At 36.6% G+C, this 19,441-nt stretch overlaps 1 protein-coding gene across 6 annotated transcripts in view; it reads left to right on the forward strand.

Moving 5' to 3' along the window:
• LOC111267404 (EF-hand calcium-binding domain-containing protein 4B) overlaps window positions 1-19,441 on the forward strand; it is a 36,794-nt gene that overhangs the window by 4,645 nt on the left and 12,708 nt on the right. For 2 of the 6 annotated variants that reach the window (XM_022845638.1, XM_022845637.2), the window contains exons 3-14: window positions 1,121-1,286; window positions 5,185-5,306; window positions 9,885-9,958; window positions 10,776-10,894; window positions 12,250-12,334; window positions 12,609-12,670; window positions 13,060-13,150; window positions 16,532-16,699; window positions 16,831-16,946; window positions 17,161-17,232; window positions 17,658-17,721; window positions 18,776-18,954. In XM_022845638.1, the coding sequence (XP_022701373.1) occupies window positions 1,144-1,286; window positions 5,185-5,306; window positions 9,885-9,958; window positions 10,776-10,894; window positions 12,250-12,334; window positions 12,609-12,670; window positions 13,060-13,150; window positions 16,532-16,699; window positions 16,831-16,946; window positions 17,161-17,232; window positions 17,658-17,721; window positions 18,776-18,954 (1,295 nt within the window). In that variant the 5' untranslated portion in view covers window positions 1,121-1,143. Of the gene's footprint in view, window positions 1-1,120; window positions 1,287-5,184; window positions 5,307-9,379; window positions 9,409-9,884; window positions 9,959-10,775; window positions 10,895-12,249; window positions 12,335-12,608; window positions 12,671-13,059; window positions 13,151-16,531; window positions 16,700-16,830; window positions 16,947-17,160; window positions 17,233-17,657; window positions 17,722-18,775; window positions 18,955-19,441 lie in introns of those variants that run through there. The other 4 variants (XM_086971312.1, XM_086971314.1, XM_086971313.1 and 1 more) reach the window with 4 other exon arrangements.

The raw sequence follows: 19,441 nt of genomic DNA on the forward strand, positions 1-19,441 counted from the left end.
ATATATTGTTCTTAGTGTAGCAGCAATAAGATACTCAGAACAGTTGAGGGAGTTAATGTAACCTCTTAATACTGCTTAATATTGCTGCCGTAGGTCAAAAAAATGCCGACTCAGTGGTGACCATGGTGGCATTAGACATTAGTCTACCTGAAGGACGTTCGGTTCACTCTATATATATATATATTATACATTTTTTAAAATATTAAGCGATGCGCAACTTAAATAAAGACCGGATTGAAGTGTGCAACGTATTTGTAATAGGGGATTTCTAACCATACTACAGGATATTTTAATATTAGTCAATAAAAACCATTTAAATGATCACGATAGTCATTCTTGTAACTGTTGTATTTTAGACGTAGACTAACGCTACTGCCTGATTATTGTTGGGATGATAATTATAGGGATGATATTGGGTACTTCTGTTAAAAATGTGAGTCCGCCTTTCATTCCAATAACGTGCGAATTAGGTGCTACTTTCATAAACGTGAAATAAGGACTTTTGGACCTATATATATATATATATATATATATATATATATATATATGTATAAAATGACCTCTTCGTCCACTGTAAAATCTAAATGTAATAAATGTTGAGCCTGGTACTGCCATTAAGTATTATTTCAGACAGTTAAGACCGCCTCGCATATACCAACGCTTACTAGAAAACGCGTTACCACTGCATCATTAGTTCTAAAACGGGGTAAAATTGTGCGAATGTTGCTCTTATGATTATTATTGTTAATCCAGTTTTATTACTACGACCAATAAGTATTTAAAAATGGCTTAAATTCCTCCAATCGAAAAGGCATTGAGTGGTTGCGTGTTAGAATAAAAAGGAGTAATATGAAATCCTCTCCATATTTTTTATATAAGAACAGCGTTGACGGCCCGCTAAAACCTACTACAGAAAAAGGTGACCATATTTCAAATTAGTGATACATATTTACACTACATTCTGTTACTTCACTTGTGAGTCTTCCAGTCCATAAATATGGATTGAAGAAAAAAAAAAGTCCACATTGTTCTTTGCACAATAACGTAGAGACGTGAATCACGTCAGACTACTGAATATTTACATAAAATTTAAGCGATTAGATTATGTGTCCAATTGCAGATTCTGTCCATAAACAACAAGAAATGAGCAGCGTTAGCCAAATGCAAGCCCCAATGGGAGCCGCCACGTCTTCTGGAGGCTCTGAACTTCGTGAGGTTTTGATTGACAAGGCGCGTGAGCTATTCAGTCTATGTGACATTGAGACCAAAGGCTTTATGACCAAACGGTAAGACATTAAAGGCAAAGGGTTGTCAAAATTATTTTCCAGTATTAGATATAGCGATGCAGTTACAGATTTCTGTAGGCATATTCGGTCCATAGTGATAAAAAATATCAAAATATATTAATCTAAATCGATCAGCTCACCGTTTTTTAACCTAACCGCGTAGAAGCACATGACTAGCGACATAACTAAAGATGTAGGTTAGTGATCAAGAACAGTAAATTCCGGTGGTATGATAGTCGAAAACACTTCAAAGAGGCCGTTGAATCTATAACGAGGCTGTTGACAGGCCTTCGTGCCTTAGAAGTTGCATATGAGGAATGTGGAAAATTTGCCCTCAAAGATCTAAAGCAGTTGTTAGATTTGGCAGTGTGTGTGAACCTTTTGGATCGCCATGTGTAATCAAGCGCGTCAACCATCCAAGTATTTCCAATCCGCAATTAATATACGTTGAGTACTGGTCTTTACGATAGTCCGAAGCTTGATACACATTACAACTTCCAGTTAACGTTACTTAACACAACTTGCCTAAATCTACTTCAGTGCTCTGTTTTAGTTGATTTTTTATATCGAAAATCGAGATTTGCGTTAGCCTTAAGTTGGCCGATTTTGTTTTACAAATGGCCAGTTTTTTATTCTCTAGATAAGAATATTAAATAAAATTCATTAATAACTATATGATAAAAATTAATAAAAGTTATTTTAAAAAGATTGCCCCCTTGATTGCGTACTATTCTTCAACTTACAATGAAACTACATCCTTTGTTGGTCCGAGGCGAATATTGTTAACATTTTTAGTGAACTGTAAGGGCATGAGTTAACATACGTAGGTGTCTCACATTTTACTCGAACATTTCTTGTCACCCGTTAAAGGACTCCCAAATAAACAAGTTGTTTTTGCTTCTAGCTGTACGCGGTGCAAAGATCCGATTTTTCTAAATCGAAAACTTGCTTATAAGGTTTTTAAGTAAATAGTCAGCTTTTCTTTTAGTCTTCCTCGTCACTCTGATGGAAGTGGGTAGGTTCCGCGGAGAGATTACGTATTCAATATGCTCAAATTTTATATCATTCAGGATGTATTCTACTGGTAGGATTACGGCTAAAACCAAAGCAAGTAGCAGAAATTAACATATATATTGGCTGGTAAGGGAATATAGTGACGAGCGATTTTATAATCTTTCTAATGTCGATATAAGAAAAATGACAAAACTGTATTGGAGGTCATTTTACAGGAATTTCTCCATCAAACGTTTAATTCTTGTCGATAACGGTTAATTGTCGTAGCCAGTTAGGTTGTCATGTCCGAAACCCATTGTATATCGCCGTTTGTAATTATCTGAAACTACCCTTTTCTTAGAAACAGATTTGCTATCGGGTTTTTTTAGATTAAGCCAGCGTTTCTAGATAGATATTTGAGAACAAGCAATGAGAATCAGTTGCACCGAGCTTCATATCAACGTTATGTGAAAATACACACCAGAAAGCAAATGATTGAGTTTTATTTAATAATTCTTGTGATTAAACCTGTAAGTGGACAGCAGACACCATCTAAGTGAGAAATAGTTAAGCTTGGAAATGACGTAGGGAATATTTCACTCGGCTTATCTGGTGTAAGGACATTGTATGTAAGCGGTTCGCTATTTCCTAATAACTTTTGCATTGGAGCTACTTAAGTACTTGTCGTTTCCGAAGACATGCGGAAAAGCTAAACAACTAACAATGTGCACTTCTCTAAGCGCGCATGTCTCGGAGGCCAGCATGTATTTGAGATCTAAATAGTTGTATTGAACCTTCTTTTACACCAAAACATGTGTGGCTTACTATTTGTTGAACTCCGATGACAGCGCGTTCCAAAAGGTGCGACCAACTGGTGAATAAATTTTGTCCCGTACAAATATTAGAATGCTTGTTCCCGATAATTCTACAACGCACAATTAGAACACCCCACGATTTTATTACGTAAAAAAAAACTTATTAAAACATAATATGCAGCGTGTATCTTCACATCTCATGATTCGAAGCTTACAGGAAGGCATATCACTAACTACAAATAAATATAGGTTACCATAAAACGTTTTTCTGTTGAATGCCAACACGGTTATAGGGTCGGGCAACTAAACTGTGTTAAGCCTTGGTGTATTATTTATCATAGCCGGCATGCGATTGTTTGCTATTGTTGGTACTAGAAAGGAGCGGTACTCTATAGAACAAAACAACATAAACATCAGGTTGGAAACAGTGCGTCGTTTTCGAAGCATAACGAAGATCAGTTATTGTCAATGTCTTCGCGCTAAGCAAAGCGTCAACGACATAACAAAATTCTCGGATTATTCCAAATAGAGTGCACCGCGTCTTGAATGATTGTGCGTTTTAGACGAAAGGAAAAAGATGGAAGGAAAGCTCAGCACAGAGAAAAGAAAACAGTGCAGACTCCAGAGTTAACTGAGGGTTAACCTGGTGGTTGAAATGCACCTTTGGCCGGTGTATATCCAGCCATTCTTCTGTTTCAATCAGGTCGTTAGCGAAGACATTTGATGCGAATAGGCATACCACGTGACGGATTGCCCATGAAGACCTCAGCTACATGTCATGTAGTCAAAAAATGCATTCGGAGGCGAATAAAACCTGAAGGAGATTTACTCAGTGTGGTTTGCTTCCAGATTCTTTTGAGGTTAAAACAGCAAATCGTATTCGTCTTTTCTAGAAAAATATTTATTGTCGATGCAAAAAATCAATCACAGAAATGGCCTATTCGAAGGACGTGCCTGCTCTGCGTAAAAGCGCATTTCCGGCCAATGCTGATGTACCGAATGTGGTGTCCAATTAGGAAGATGTCATGCCCTCATACAGCTAACAGACAGACAAATGTCTCATTTTATCCTCATTAGAAGTTAATCTGCGTCCTCTACAAACTGTTGTGCAACTAAGGATGCTAAAGTGTCTGAAAGTAAATCATACGTCTCCCAGCAAGGTGATGCGCGGGCCCATAAGAGCCTGTTGGTGCGGAACAGGCTGCTTGTGAATATAGGCATGATTTGGAATTACCACGTACGGCTACCAAAAAGCCGAAATTGAAACCCCTCGGATTATCGTATATGGAGCGCGATGGTGCGGAAGTCTAACAGGTTTCGTTCTTGCGTTACTTGCGTTATTAACAAGGCAATCACGGAGAAAACATGCAGAATGAGTCTGTCTGTATGGGCTTTTGGTCCCGAATAGAAGTTGCAATTGGTAGTAATTATTGCAGTCAATATATAAACATGAAAGCGAATGTTTATGCCTGTTGGATATGACATCTATAGCACATGCTCAAAATCGTTGTACTATTCGGTTTTGTTTTCAGTCATAGAAACAGTTACTTACAATGCTTAAATGCCCTACAGTGTATGTACTGCGTAAATATAAAACATTTATGTTGCTAACATTTTTATCAGAAAATAGGTGTGAATGCAGACGTTCCCGTTATCCAGTTAACTGGGTATGGGTTGCCGCTCTATCTGAATCCGAATTACTTTGCGAAGTTCTAATCCTTTATTTTTTAAGGAACCCATTTATGGTTAAAACTTCTTCTTGTAAAACAATCAAATTATGATTTAGCAATACCAATGATCGGAACCATTTAATCGCACAAAATGGGAATAAAACCTTTTGCTAATATACGTAGAAATAACAATTTTAGGGTGGTTGAAATTGACGATACAACTTAAAAAGTTATGATTTATTAAATAGATTAACTGATTCAGGTTTACTCGTATGCTCTAACATTAATTAGCAGGGCACAATCCAGACTGTATCGACTAGGGTTAAGTTAAATCTCTTTTCCGACTATTGCTACCTTTAACGTTATATAAGTATAATTAAAAACGAAAATGTTAAAATAACGTTATTGTTACTGTGACAGTTGCATGCGACGACTTAATGGGGAGATTCCGTTAGATCTCGATCAACTGGAAGAGGTCTTTGATCGGCTAGATAGGGACGGAAATGGATTTCTAACGCTCGACGAATTTACCAACGGCTTTGGTACGTGGTAATTTTATGTTATTGTCTACAATTATTCGGCGATTTAATGCCCATTATCATACCTTCTGGCTTTGCTACCAATGGCACCTTTTTACCATTGCTAGCACAAGGCAAAACGAACTGCCTTTATTTCTCCAAACAAATGTTATTGTGATACAAATCAAGATAGTATATGGAGCATTACATCTATTTACCCGCGTTAGAATTTAAGCAGTATGATTAAAAGTGTCGCTCGACGCTTGCCGGACCATATGTTTGTCTCACTACTTAAAATAGAAATCAAAGCAGAGGCGTTACAAATTGTGTCCAATTCGAGAGTAAGAAGCGGCCTTCTCACACGCTGTGCGTTTTGACAAAAAATATTGGCAAAACGAATCGATCGAACCGATGCTGTCCTATAGAGTTCGTCTAAATCAGATTGAGTTTTGGAAAAAATACTTGTATGACGGATATTCGCTTTCAAATCAAGAGAACCAGCACGTTTTTGACATGTAAAGATTTGTGGAGATAGTTGAAGTCAATGCGGTACTTCCGTGCCCGAACTCGATTATATATCGATGATGTCTTGCCTCCTGCGTGCGCTTCGAGTGGCCAGATGGTCGAGCGCCGCCAATATGTTTGCTGTTGTATTTCCAGTGTTATATGACTACATCCACTGTATGATCCGAACGTCCCATTTTCTTTAAACAATAGGTAACAGCTTCTTACTTTCCCGTTGGAAGGCTCGCCAGTTAGTCACCTGGCGTCACCGACATATTTGAAAATGATTGGTTCACCCCAGCATTATAATGATAGCTATCTAGGCAGTTTCGGTAGAGTAATTTTATTGTTGTTACTATATATGTAAGCAATAATGTTAGTTAGTATGCATGACTAAGGAAAAACTCTTACCATAAATAGTAACTGCCGCAATGGTCTCTGGTATAGCTAAACAACTTCAAATATATCCTCAATTAGAGAGCAAACGTTGAGCAATAATGCTGGGAATGTGACGACACTTGTTCTTATATCCTCATATAATGCTCATTAATGTGCTCTTGATAAATCTTAACAGAACTAGGCCTAGGGAAAGGTAATCAATTTGGTCGATCGAGACACCGATATAACTCATCCTGGGTACCTGTTTGATGCCTATTTTGAGTATGGCATAGCCATCAAAATCGTGATCTTTAACCTCTCTATACTCCGTAACAGAAGTTTACTAACTCGTAAATGGAGGGCAATGAAAAACTTTATGAGCTTCTTATTGAGTTGGAGTAATTTTCCCATTGTGATTATTGTATAATTTTTGGCAGATTTTACTTCTTTAAGCTGTGCATGTCTTATTTATGCATGTATTTATCTAATCTTAATTATGCGCAAAGTGCTCATATCAGTATTAGCCGATATGGGTCGAGTTAATTTTCCTGTTCTTTGTACCTTTGCTCATTTGACAGAACCAAAATCCCATCCATTTAAATAATATGACGTTGGTGATTATCCAAGTATCTAATATCCGAGTAAAAATCTATCATCTTTCGCTGGATATCAGTTTGATAGTGAATGTTAATAGTATCTACTGCGAATGTAACCATAAGGTATCCTAATGTTGACTACAACATAATATAATGAAGCTTTAAGAGGAACCTCAAAAATTTGTTCGAATCAAAAATCGATCGTGGAGTTAGCGGCTATATGTTCCGCTGCAACAGATAGGATTCCGAAGGAACGAGAAGTTTCCGATGTAGATCACCTCTAGAAGCCCTGTAGATACGAAAGAGATACGGGGTAATAATGATAAATTACTGCGCTATTTTAGCTGAAATTCCCTTGAATAAGAATTGTTAGATGTTTTCTCAAAGAAGTGATGTGTGTAACGATCTTTTGAACGTGATTTCGTGTTTAAGTTACTATGATTGTACCGCATGCATTTCATTGAGAGGGTTTGCTCGTAATCATGAAACGTATCCAGTTTATTTAATGTTTATTCCCTTAGATCGCCTTTTAAATAATTTTGAAAAAAGGTAGTCTTTGCTATTACGCGGACCTTTTCTGTGCCTAGTATTAACCTTATCTTTTTTAATTATTTCTAGCTGATACGCAGTAATCTTTTCAAACGGGTAAAGTCTTAATATCACCATGCCATACAGTTAGGTTTGATTAACGTTTATGGGCCCTGCCACTTACATTTCATATGCACAGGCAACGCCCTGTGCGAAGGCAATGGTTGTGCTAGTTTCACTGTTGGCAAAAAGTTCAAACTAAAAGGGGTCACAGAAGCGGTTTACTGTTTGACTATTTACATTGAGAAAACTACAACTAGCTCTATTTCAAGACAATAAAATGCCAAAAATATTACTCAGGCAGGAATCGTAACTTTCGTACATACTTCGATGTCTCTTAGCTGATAATTTAATGATGCGTTAACATGCGAGGAAACTGTCTGAGGTCCTTCATTTTTTAACGTGCAATTATATTCTATTGTGTATTTCTACTTTTTGCTTATATCTATTAAGCTGCATTTTCAACATGAGACTCGTCTTCGATTTAAGCTGCCTAAACACCTCAAGGCTATATGATGTCTTATCAAACCTACAAATATTCAACAGCAAACCTCTGACGAGAGTTTGCTACCGTTAGTTCGGTTTAGGAAAACACGTGGAGGACTTTTGCTTGGACGCTTGCGACCTGAACTATTCAAGAGCCGAATATGTTTTCAAAGACACTTTGTGATAAGACACCTGTATCCAATACTGCGAGCCTCTATAGAAATCTTGTGTAGAAACCCTAAATGTATGTAACCTTACTTTTCTGCAGCGTATGGACACCATCGAACGCGTGCTGAAAAATCACCTTGTTGTTGTATTTTAGAGTACCCGAGTACTCAGTTGAATGCGTGAGCAAACAAAGTTGCCGTTAAGCTCTCTTTAAATTTGTACTTTTTTGTACAACATTTTAGATTGCTTGCTACTCGTTACTTCGTGATGGCTAGGATTAGAGTGAGCCAATGAACGTATTGCGCTTTTTGTTATTAAAAACGTCGTAATACACAAGGGCGTTCTGCGGCATCTTACCTATGTTAACAGGCTCGGTTAGAAGATCACCGTATTAGATAGTAACTTTAATTAACCCTGGTTCTAAACTTAGCTGAATGGGGAAATAATCTCTACTCGTCCTAATTTATAATGTCTGATTTCAGCCAATTGCGGTCGCCTTTTTTGGGTTATGTTGCGTACAGTTAGACCTTTAGAGATGGCTAAATCTCACGTCCAAGCTTCATATTACATACCAGGCTGAAAATGCACTCAGTGGTCGTGCCAACCGGTGGCGTCCTCGACGATTGTTTGAATAACGTTGCTTGCTGGTCGATAGCTTAATAGATCGTCGAGCCTGAGGTGCTATAAGCGAATTTCCGAAACTAAACTCAAACAACGAATATTCAAACAGAGCACAAATCGTATCCCTTAGAACGACTTGGAGCTTCTCAAATATTTTCTTTTAAGCAACATCACAGACTGCAAAAAAATGACGTAACAAAGGTTCAATAAAAACACGATGTATACTTATAGAGCAGAGAAAATTACACCAGCATTACGAGCCTTAATCGTAATTTGACAAGTGCCGACGAAGAGGCGTCAAGCTGGCGGTAAAATTTTGGAACAACCTCGCCTTTGTCAGCGCTGATAATTGATTGAATCGGCTAGAAAGTAACTTATTTAATCTTCAACACTATTAGTGTCATCTAAAGCGAAGAAAATGTTGTCGTAGCAGGTATTGTTGATCCTAATGGCTACTTCAGTTTTTGTGTTCTTGTTCGTAGACGGGACTGCTAATAAATAGTTGAGTCAGTATATTTATTTAATTCATATCTAGACTCTATTTTAGATAGGTAGCTTACTTTCCTCTGGCAGGAAGTATGATATATTTCACAAGCATTGGTTATTTATTGTACAATCCGTAGTGGGACTTTTTGAAAAATACCTTATGCTAGTTATAATTACCCTTTCAGTCTAAGCACTAACGAGGGGAATGAAAGGTCACAGAGTCTGCTATCATGCTGAATTAAACATCATAATGCTGTTATATATGCATATATGCTGAATTATAATGCTGAACCAAACAGGTATGGTAGGTAATATATTTTTTTGTACCACTTTAAAATGCTTGTTAATATATTTCACAGTAGTGAACGAGTTAATTGGAACAATTTGGAACACTATCAAATTGTTAAAGAGATAGTACCGTTTTTCCTTTACGATTCTCCGTTTGTTCATGGTCAAATGTTCTATGCAGTTGGAAAGCTATTTTTGTTCTACAAGGCTGTCTCGCATGCGACCCCTTCGGTGTTTCTTGTTATTTCAATTTAACATCATTCAGCCCAATAATAACACATAATCTATGTTACAGCATTAAGGGCTGTTTTTGTATTATAGCGTCAACGTTCTTTTCCCGATGGCTCGTTGCGAAAGAACAGGCCTATGCGCGATCTTCTCATAGTCGTGTTACGTTGAAATGCAAATATGTTGCCGAAAAATAGATTTGAATAATCACTAGTTGCAAAGTAGATAAGTGATGCTGGCCTCATCGCAAAATTTGCAGGTATGTTTATGGGTATTGACACTCGTCCAAGAAAAATGTCCTCTTCCCAGGAAGAAATGCTTGAGACCTTTCAGGTTCGTTTACATCTAATGTACGCGTATTACCTGCTAACTTGTTAATTATCTGTTAACAAATGTAAGTATTGGTTGCTCCCCTTTTAAATAGTTTGATCGATCCTTCAAAATCACATCAGTTACTTTGTCCAATCTTTAAATAAAAATCAGTTTTTAATGTAGGAGACGTTGACACAATGATTGCATGAGCAATGTGTTAATTGTTTGTTTTTAAAGATAATGCAACAGTAGCTTGAGGAGTTCAAGTTCATTTAGTGCCAGAAGAAAAAAATTGAAGATGGTTGCTTTACTTAAATACCTTGTCTAACAATAAGCAGAATATATTCAAGCAACTATAACAAGCAAAATTTATCCCATGTGAGGAAAATGCTGTATTATGACGTATTTTTTACAACTTTATGATTTTCAAGTATCTTTCAATCTGGTCAGAAGCTGAAAAAAATTTTTCCACTACGCCCAACACTCAGCCTATATAGCAACACTTCGCAATACGTCATAATCACTTGTTTCTGTTTTGTTTTTGTTATATTGCCATAGAGTCAATCTCCTGCCAGCATCTATCAAGAATTTACGAGTTTAGGTAAACAGTGCCTGTTAATTTCACCCTGGTTATACAATACAAAGATGGTACGGGGTGATCTAGATTAAAACCTTCAAACATCGACGTTAGACCATCGAAGTAGTAAGAAAGATAAAAATAGTTACTTGTAGTTAGGAGATTCTGGGACCTTTCTTTGGAGCTTGAGCTTGGAGTCTCCCCTCTAGTTTGGGAGCCTTCAAAGCATATACTTATTGCTATTATTATATTTCTTTAAAGGAATCTAGGGGCCGCATCCGTCGTGTTTCTTTTGTGGAAGAAGTCGATGAAAACGAGGATGTGGACAAACAGTTTGAAGAATTTCTCGACAGATTAGGAGTTCATCAGCTCTTCAAAGAGTGTGTATTAATTGAGAACATTCATTAAACCAGCTTTACTTTGCCTCATCATAAAGCGCCCTGTAACATGTAAAATAGCTTCCGCTATTCTTACAGTTACGGCGTTTACTTACGTACCTTCACCATCAGTCAGATACAATATGTTTGGTTGAGTAGATAACGCTATAGCAAGAATCATGAATAAAAGCTTTAAAACTGTTTTTGAAAAGAATATAATAATAACTGATGAAAATATAGCATTGAATATTCAAACGACATTTTAAAGCTAACATCAGTATTATCATCATTATTATTATTATTATTATTATTATAATAAAAACATTCATTCGTCTACGTGGGTTGTTCATTTGAAAAAAACCGAATAATCGATATATCAAAATGTTTGTCGGTTGATAAAAACAATTTAAGTAATGTCAACATGATAAAGCTTCAAATAGTAAAGTACTGAAACAATGCTTTTGCCAGACATATATGCCGATGCTTTCTATCAGTTGTGTACATTTAATATGCCGCCTCAAATGCAGCATGGAGACAGAGATAACGGAATAAAGTGGCAGCGGCTATGGCTGTTAAAAAAGTAGTCTATATAGAGCAATATTACGGGCCCGGAAGGCTAATATAATAATACTGAGGTTATCCGTTGAGCTAAACGCCCCGTTAGGTCTGACGTCCCACTTTATGACTGTCATGCAGAAAAGTGCCGGAAAGTATTATAGCACACCAATATCTTATTGTATCTTAGTCAGTACAGACCGTCAGAATTACTAAGGTAAGTTTTTTTGTTGCCTACTAGATTGACTGAGCGATAACCATGCGCTAAACATATTCATAGGTTTAGACAATGCATTGTGCGATTTCGGAGGTAGTAATCTGTAAATGTGTATGTAATTTAACATTTCATTTTAGGTTAGGTTAAACCAATTAGCCTGTATTCGGCGAGATGTTCAAGTGTCCGACCCAGTGCGTCATAGTTCAGTTTTTGTTTGTAAATTTGCCTGTAGAGCCAACGAGCTAACGCGAGTATACGGGTGAGACTATGTACGGTTTAAATAAGAAAATGCCACACCCAAATCAGCAACAAACGGATGTCGAAAACTGCAACGATTAACTACAAGACGATACGTGAAGAAGAGCAAGCTTCAAATCATTTGAACAGTAGTAGATGACAACTGAATGCAGTTATAGCAGTGATTGCATGAGCAAAGAAATAACTGGCGTTAACGGTATAGGAGCGCCACATACTTGACAAGCCCATTGAGCTTCCAGAACTGCTAAAGATACTGTCTGTATATTGTGATACTTTTTTCATCAAAATGCATGAAAACATACTGCTACAAGTGTTGCTTTTTTTCCAGTGAGGACTATGTTAAACTCATGTGGGGTCATTTGCGGACCGAAAATCCTGATATGCTCACCAATTTCGAGGAATTTCTTCTTAAGGTATAGCTAACAATGATATATTTTTTAGAAGAAGTTACAGATATCAGGGAACTCGTTTTACGGAATTCAGAGAGAAACATGCAGGTGCCCGTTGCGCTCCGGTCACTTGTCGCTGCACGGGCTGCCTCTGCTGAGTTAAGTCCTCAAGTAGATGATTCATTCATTGTTTACAAAATACAGTGTTACCGTTAGCGAACGCTACAAACTTTAATGTGTATAATGTATCTACTGGTAATTTACTGGTTTTAACGAAGACGTACAATACTGTTTTCAGGTTACTGGGAACATCAAAAAAACGGAAAAAGAATGTACCAGTCTCGAAAGCGCTCTTATTAAGTAAATTGCACTAGCAAAGCACTCTTTGTTTACATAATAATTTGTATATGAGATAGATATGAAAAACATCCAGTTAGAACATAAAAATAGATATTTTAGACATGAGTTAAATAGCCTAAGCTGTACACTACATTAGAGAAATAGCATCAATTCCTACAAGATTTAAATAATAACATGTGCCCCCAAAATTAGCGGTGCCTATCTTGCTATGCAAGATGAGGCTTCTGGTTTATGGAAAAGCATTCTCAGTAAAATCTTAAACTACAATATGAAAGTAGGCAAATATAGACATGTAATCAGGACCTCTGCTGTAGTCATACGGTAAGTCACTTTAATGGCGAAAAACACTGATGAATAATCATATTCGTACGTTTGATTTTTGTATTTAGTCGAAAACAACAGCAGGACGAGGAGGTTCAAAAATTATATGAGGAAATGGAGATTCAACTGAGGCAAGAAAAGGAACGGACCTTAAACGAGGTTTGTCTTCAAAGTAAAATGTTAAATTGAAACAAGCCTATTTTTATGTGGTAAATACATTATTTGTTTGGAAAAAGTGAGCTCACATTATGTTCACATTAGTTAAGGACCTCATTTCGAAAGACATATGGGATTAGGTATCGGTCAGTAGCTACATAATTTATACCAAGTCATATGAGTGATCACTTATGAAGTCAGGTAAGGTGTGGACGTCGTATGCAGAAGCTGCGTTGGATTACATATTTCACGCACTGGGAATATAAACAGGTTTATTGTATTCAGATGCTTGGCGAGAAGATAACGATTGCTATAAAGACCATGAATTATATGTGGAAATGTCGAACAAATCGTATTTACTCCTTAGATCTTTTGTGAAGAGTGGAATCGCGTACCGCGTATATATGTACCCCTTGTGTACTCAATTGACAAATCCCAGCATACGACTAAAAAAAAGTAAGCTTTACGCAACTAAAAAGGCAGAGTTGCTCCACAGACACATATAGCCACATGAAAGTTATCCCATATAATGCATAAGACGCACTTGGAGATTACATAGGACGGGCAGTCTTTGTAGATTAGGGCCTTGGGGACTACTGGCGTCTTTATGGGCCACTTCAGACTATGCTTGCTTATCAATTATGCTTCCATTTGATGATAGCACGACTCTGAGGTACATAAACTGGTACAATGGCTCAGGGCGAACTAATACTACTACATGCCTAAATTTGTGGTACTTCACTACATTGTCCCTTGTGTTTTCGCTCTTAACATGAAACTCTTACATAAGTAGGCTTTAAAATATATTAGAAGCCTGCTGAATAAGATCGCTTTGTACTAGAGATTAACAAAATTATCTACTCCGGTCAGGGCTGACGTGGTAACAAAGTTAATATAAACCTGTTTCATTTAAGTCACGTTTTCAAACATGGCCACCCCATAAAAAAATTCACAAGAATATTTTTAACAGGCAGATTACCTACAACAAAATATTTAAAAAAGTCGCAGCCAATAATCCGCACGAAAATAGGTTATTTTTTTTAAACGAAAGGTCAAAGCGTTACAACTTATCAAGTAATCTGGTTTGTGACCCAGGCAGTTAAACGAGCAGGAACAAATGATGCTGAAGCTTCGGCCATAGTAGCAATGCTCTGCGTTAGACATCCTCTGCGCGGAAAAAATTATCCACTTTGCGGTTAGTTCGCTTATATATAATTATGCCCCTGTCTGTAATATTACATATTCCAATTCGGCGCTGTCCTATAAGGGGTTCCACATTGCGACAGTACTGTTAATCGGAGTTCGACAATTTTCTTGATAACCTAATTAGATCGTTGGCCACCACGAGTAAAAGCAGATAAACGTTTAGCCCATGTAACGCATGCCTGGCTATAATTCTCAAACTTGAAATTTACTGAATAGACACCGGTACTGGTAGTACATAATAGTAATAATAATAATAATAATAATAATAATAATAGAAGATCATATGATAACGTAGTCATACCCAAGTCCTTTTCAAATTCCTTTATTTGTCGAACATATCGGGGAACGTGCTCAGAATTTTAGACACTGACGTCATGTCCGGAAGAAGGCATAACATTTTACAAAAATTGTATCTCATTTTAAAGCTATTATAGTTGCTCTCCAGAACACTTATACGTCAGGAAGAAATCAGTTTAAAAAATGTTATCAGTATTTGTTCAGGTGTGAAATAAGGTTCAGTAATTGTAGGACTGTATTTACAGAGTTCGTAAATTCCGCCTTTCCTTATAATTACTTATAGTTATATAGTTGAAACTGTTTTAGGCGTAAGTCCTGAAGTGCTTACATATAAAAAAAAACAAAATTCCGGCCTATCTTTGAATCAAGCGCCTTTTAAGACTATCCTTCCTTTGTACTTGCAGCACATTTGAAAACTATGATTAACACGAAACTATACCCTTTATTTTATAAAAAAAAATTACGAAGTACTAACGAAGTGGGGTGGCTGACATTGTCTACACCTTAGATTTTGTCATTATCGTAAAAATGAGTTCTGAACGCTAAAAACATACACTTACGTTTACTTCTAAATGTATACTTTCTAAATATGTAAACCCAGAGGAAATAGTCTGAGAAAAATAAGTACATACATTAGGCGACCCGAACATCTGCAAAATATGTATGATCGTGACCACAACAATACTGTTGATAATCGTTATCCTGTAAAATTATTCTACCGATATACATAAACACAAATGTCTCTATTATCCTATGGCAGAATAAACCTGTATTTACCTTAACTGGCTCGACAATTATTAAATAAAGCAAGGATTGCCTTCCTCGCTGCATGGTTACTAAGAGATTGACTTAAATTTGGAATTTTTTTAATGATCACGCTTATTTAAGTATACGTTATGTGTCATTAAATTTAAATAGATACTCTCTTTGAGGCAGTTAAGACTTCGAGAGTCACTCGGCACTGCTATCTCTTCAATTCTCTTAAAAACTAATAAGTTTCAATTGCTTTATGGTAATTTATCTTTTACCATACCATGCCAACCGCAGAAATGATCGCTGGTGTGTTCACGACGTGGAAAAGATGCCCATTATGGATAAAAGCCGATTCCTGCAGATGTTCTTGTTTTGAGCCAATGTCCAATAAAAGAAATATAGTTGCCGTCGCACTTTTCCGGATAACCCGTCAACAGATAAAGTTATCTTTGTATTCTACAAAGTTTTGTACAACCGTGGGCAGATGAAGTGTCTGAAGAAAATACGTTGTACAGCAGAGTGATTCATCGATTCGTACCAGCCAGTTTGTAAAGGATTAGCTTTTTGATGATCTAACTAAGCACATATGCCTTACTGACAGGCCAAATTTAAGTCCGCCTGATCGCTGATGATGGAACACTATTGAGTGAGAATTCAATAAATCTAAACAACGTCGATTCGGTCACTCGCATTATCAAACAAATGCTCGTACGATTGTAATGGAGAAAACTGAGATGAATTTGTGATAGATTCGGATCTCAACTTGAAACTATAAATGGAATGAGCGTAGGTTGTATCGAAGAAACATGACCAGAAGGACTGCTATTTTTAGCACACATAAAACATTTTGTTAAAATGCCTGCTACAATTTTAGAAATAAATCTTAAGCAGAATTCTAACTTCAAGACGATGTTCCTATGTACTCAGAATAAATTAAATATTTAGTAGCTGCGTTTTGAATGTGCCCCCTACCATATTTTATTAATTAGAAGCTTTGCGTGCACACTCGAAATGCTATGGGCATCTCTGGCAAGCCTCTCTGGAATATGGTTTGTCCTACTATTGAGTATAGTACGCGTCGGTATTTTAAGGTGTAAACTATTAAACTCGAGTTACTTGTTTTGTAAGGAACGTAAACGACAGGATCGCTTACAATCAGAGCTGGCTACGGAACTTTCGAACAAGGACTTTATTCTGCAAGATCTCATGTCAAAGCATTCGCAACTGGAACAACGGTTCAAGCAAATTAATAGCCAGGATACAGACATTAGAATAAAGAATGCCAAGCTCGAAAAGGTATGCTCCAGCTAGATGCGCGAGTGATAGTAACTTATATCAAACTAAAATCATTCGAAGCGATTAAAGAGCCATAAATATTTCGCAAATATTTAGTTATTCCAATTTGTTGTTTCTTCTTTCATAACTAGGAGCGCGACACGTTGAAAAAAAAGCTGAACGAGACTGAAGCAATTGTTCAAAAGATGCAGTCTTATATGGTAAGCCTGCGACAACAGAGCCTTGACGAAAAACGCGCAAGAGCCCAGTAAGTTAAAAATTATAAACTAAAATGAGTGTTTTTTTATTTCTTCACCATTTTTACATATATTCCTTTTTCTATATACACGGTTTCATCAATTAAAATTTATATTAAACTTATCGATCACGATTCATAGACTAGTTGGTCTGTTTATATATATATATATATATATATAAATGATATTTCAGTAACCTAAATAAAAGTAGCATTTTTTTCATAGGTCAGCTCTACAAGCCACTGAAGCCATGGTCCTGGAGAGGGAGCAAATGATCAAACAGCTTGAGATCTTGAGGTAAGTCAACGACTTACATAATGTTAATAACGTTTATTATTAACTGCTAATTTGGATCTAATTAAAAAGGTGGATTAGCTTAACATCTAGTATGCGTAGCATAAATAAAATTACTTTCCCTCTAGCGCACTAATGGGAAACAAATAAATGTTTCTCACAGAATACTTAGGTCAGTTTTGTTGGCTCAAGCAATACGAGCATGAGTTTTAATGTCAGCCTTAAATGCCAGCTGTTGATCGTAAAGATGACGTTGGAAATTATAGTTATTACATTATAAAATCGTTAAGCCTCTAAACTGTGCTCCGTTATACTGTAGTATATTTAATTCAATTCTGTTTGTTCAGTACTAAATGTGGCTTATTGCAATATCTATAGATTTTGCTCAATTTACTAATATGTAGAAATAATGTATCTGTTTGTTTTAGAACAATGAATAAACAGCTGTTGGATCAAAAGGACGAAATCAACTCTCTGTTGCAACAGCACCAAGTACGGTGACGTACTTTATACGTAAACCTCTTACTAATTATTAGGTATAGACAAAACATGTATGCATATAGTGTCAAAATTCTATAATGAACATTAGGACGCACCTTGTTACAGATAATCTTGGTCACGGGCTCTAGTTAATATTTTTATTCTAGATCTAAGGTAGTTTCATCAGCTGAGATTCGGCATCAGCTTTTTCAGAATCTCTATTCTTTTATTCTATATATATATATATATATATATATATATATACATATAGCTACGCTAGAGTTGTACTTCGATTATCATCAAGACCAAATAATTAAATCGGCATTACCTGTTGTATGCTAACCTCTACAAAGTCTGGTGGTCCTTAAATTTCTAAGTGCGACTACTTTATAAAGTAGGGAGACACATAGACGCGATTAAGCAAAACTGATCTATTTCTTTAGCCTCTATCTGAATTGTTCTCTAATAGGCAAGCAATAGTACCCTCCACAGGCTACTTCCATCCGATATATGCATTTTGTTGATATTCGATAAAAGGTAGTTCGCAGCTGAAAGATGATAATGGCTTTAGAGGAAGTCTACACCTAAGGGCTACATGCAACGTTTTCATGGACAATTCTCCGTGAAAGCCATTATTCAAGTGGCGTGATTTGTCCAATAACCATAATAAAGAGCTGCTGTTAATGTGCTTATTATATAGACCACTAAAATAATATAAGTTCATAATTAACTTGTTCCCTCTGGTGCCAAGTAGAGATGACTTGAAGATCATCTACATTTTTTTTAGCTTGAGGAACAATAAAGTTAGTTAATGTTGGTAAGAAGGTTAGTTATCTAACGAGTGATTGGTACTTTAAGATACCTTTTACAGCTCTTACAACATTGAACTGTAGCGTGAGCACGTTGGTTTGTTATTATGTGATATACGTAAGAAACGCGATAAGAAAACTGTTTTATTCGTTCGCAAATTTACAGGTGCACAAACATTTAATTCCAAACAGCGCATAAATGCTCACATAGGTTAGTTATATGCCTACTCATTGACTCCGGCTTACTACTCTTTCAGGAGATATCAGTAGTGGACGCAGACGAGCGTCGATCAGACTATTTCTCAATCGACGCTGATGATGGTGTTTCTCTTGCGGCAAACGCTAGTGGCACTTTTCCCTTTAGTTTTCGAGCCAACCACTTAAACTCTCTGAAGAATCGAAGAGGTAGCCGAATTTCGGACTATCTTGAAACGCTGTAAGTTATCTAATAGTTATTTGTCCTTGACGACAGATTCGACAGCTTTGGCATAATTAAAAAGAGGTCGACGGCCTGAGAACGCTTGCTAGTCTTGAGGAAGTGTGTACAGTAAAAATCCAGGTCTATTATAAAGGTGAAAACAATTAAATGCAATATGGTACAGTTTGTTTAGAATTTCTTTAGTAAATGACAGAAGGGTACACAGAATAATATGTGCATGTCATATTATTTGGCTAGTTTATAACGCCTGCAATGCACCACAACGCACGCTTCGTTCCATGTTAAAAATGTGTTATAATTTTTGGCTTTAATATACATACCCGCCTCGAGCTCTTTCTGATTCAGCTAGCCATCATATCAAATCTATCCTCGTTTTTCATCGTTTGAGTAACTTGCTGTACATCCGCAACTTTCGTCATATGCATTTTAAATACTACCTCAATAGATCCTCGGGTGAATTTCGCTTCATTTGCATCAAGAGAGA

The sequence above is a fragment of the Varroa jacobsoni genome, unplaced genomic scaffold (assembly GCF_002532875.2).
Source record: "Varroa jacobsoni isolate VJ856 unplaced genomic scaffold, vjacob_1.0 scaffold_1180, whole genome shotgun sequence".
In the NCBI taxonomy this organism is placed as follows: Eukaryota; Metazoa; Arthropoda; class Arachnida; order Mesostigmata; family Varroidae; genus Varroa; species Varroa jacobsoni.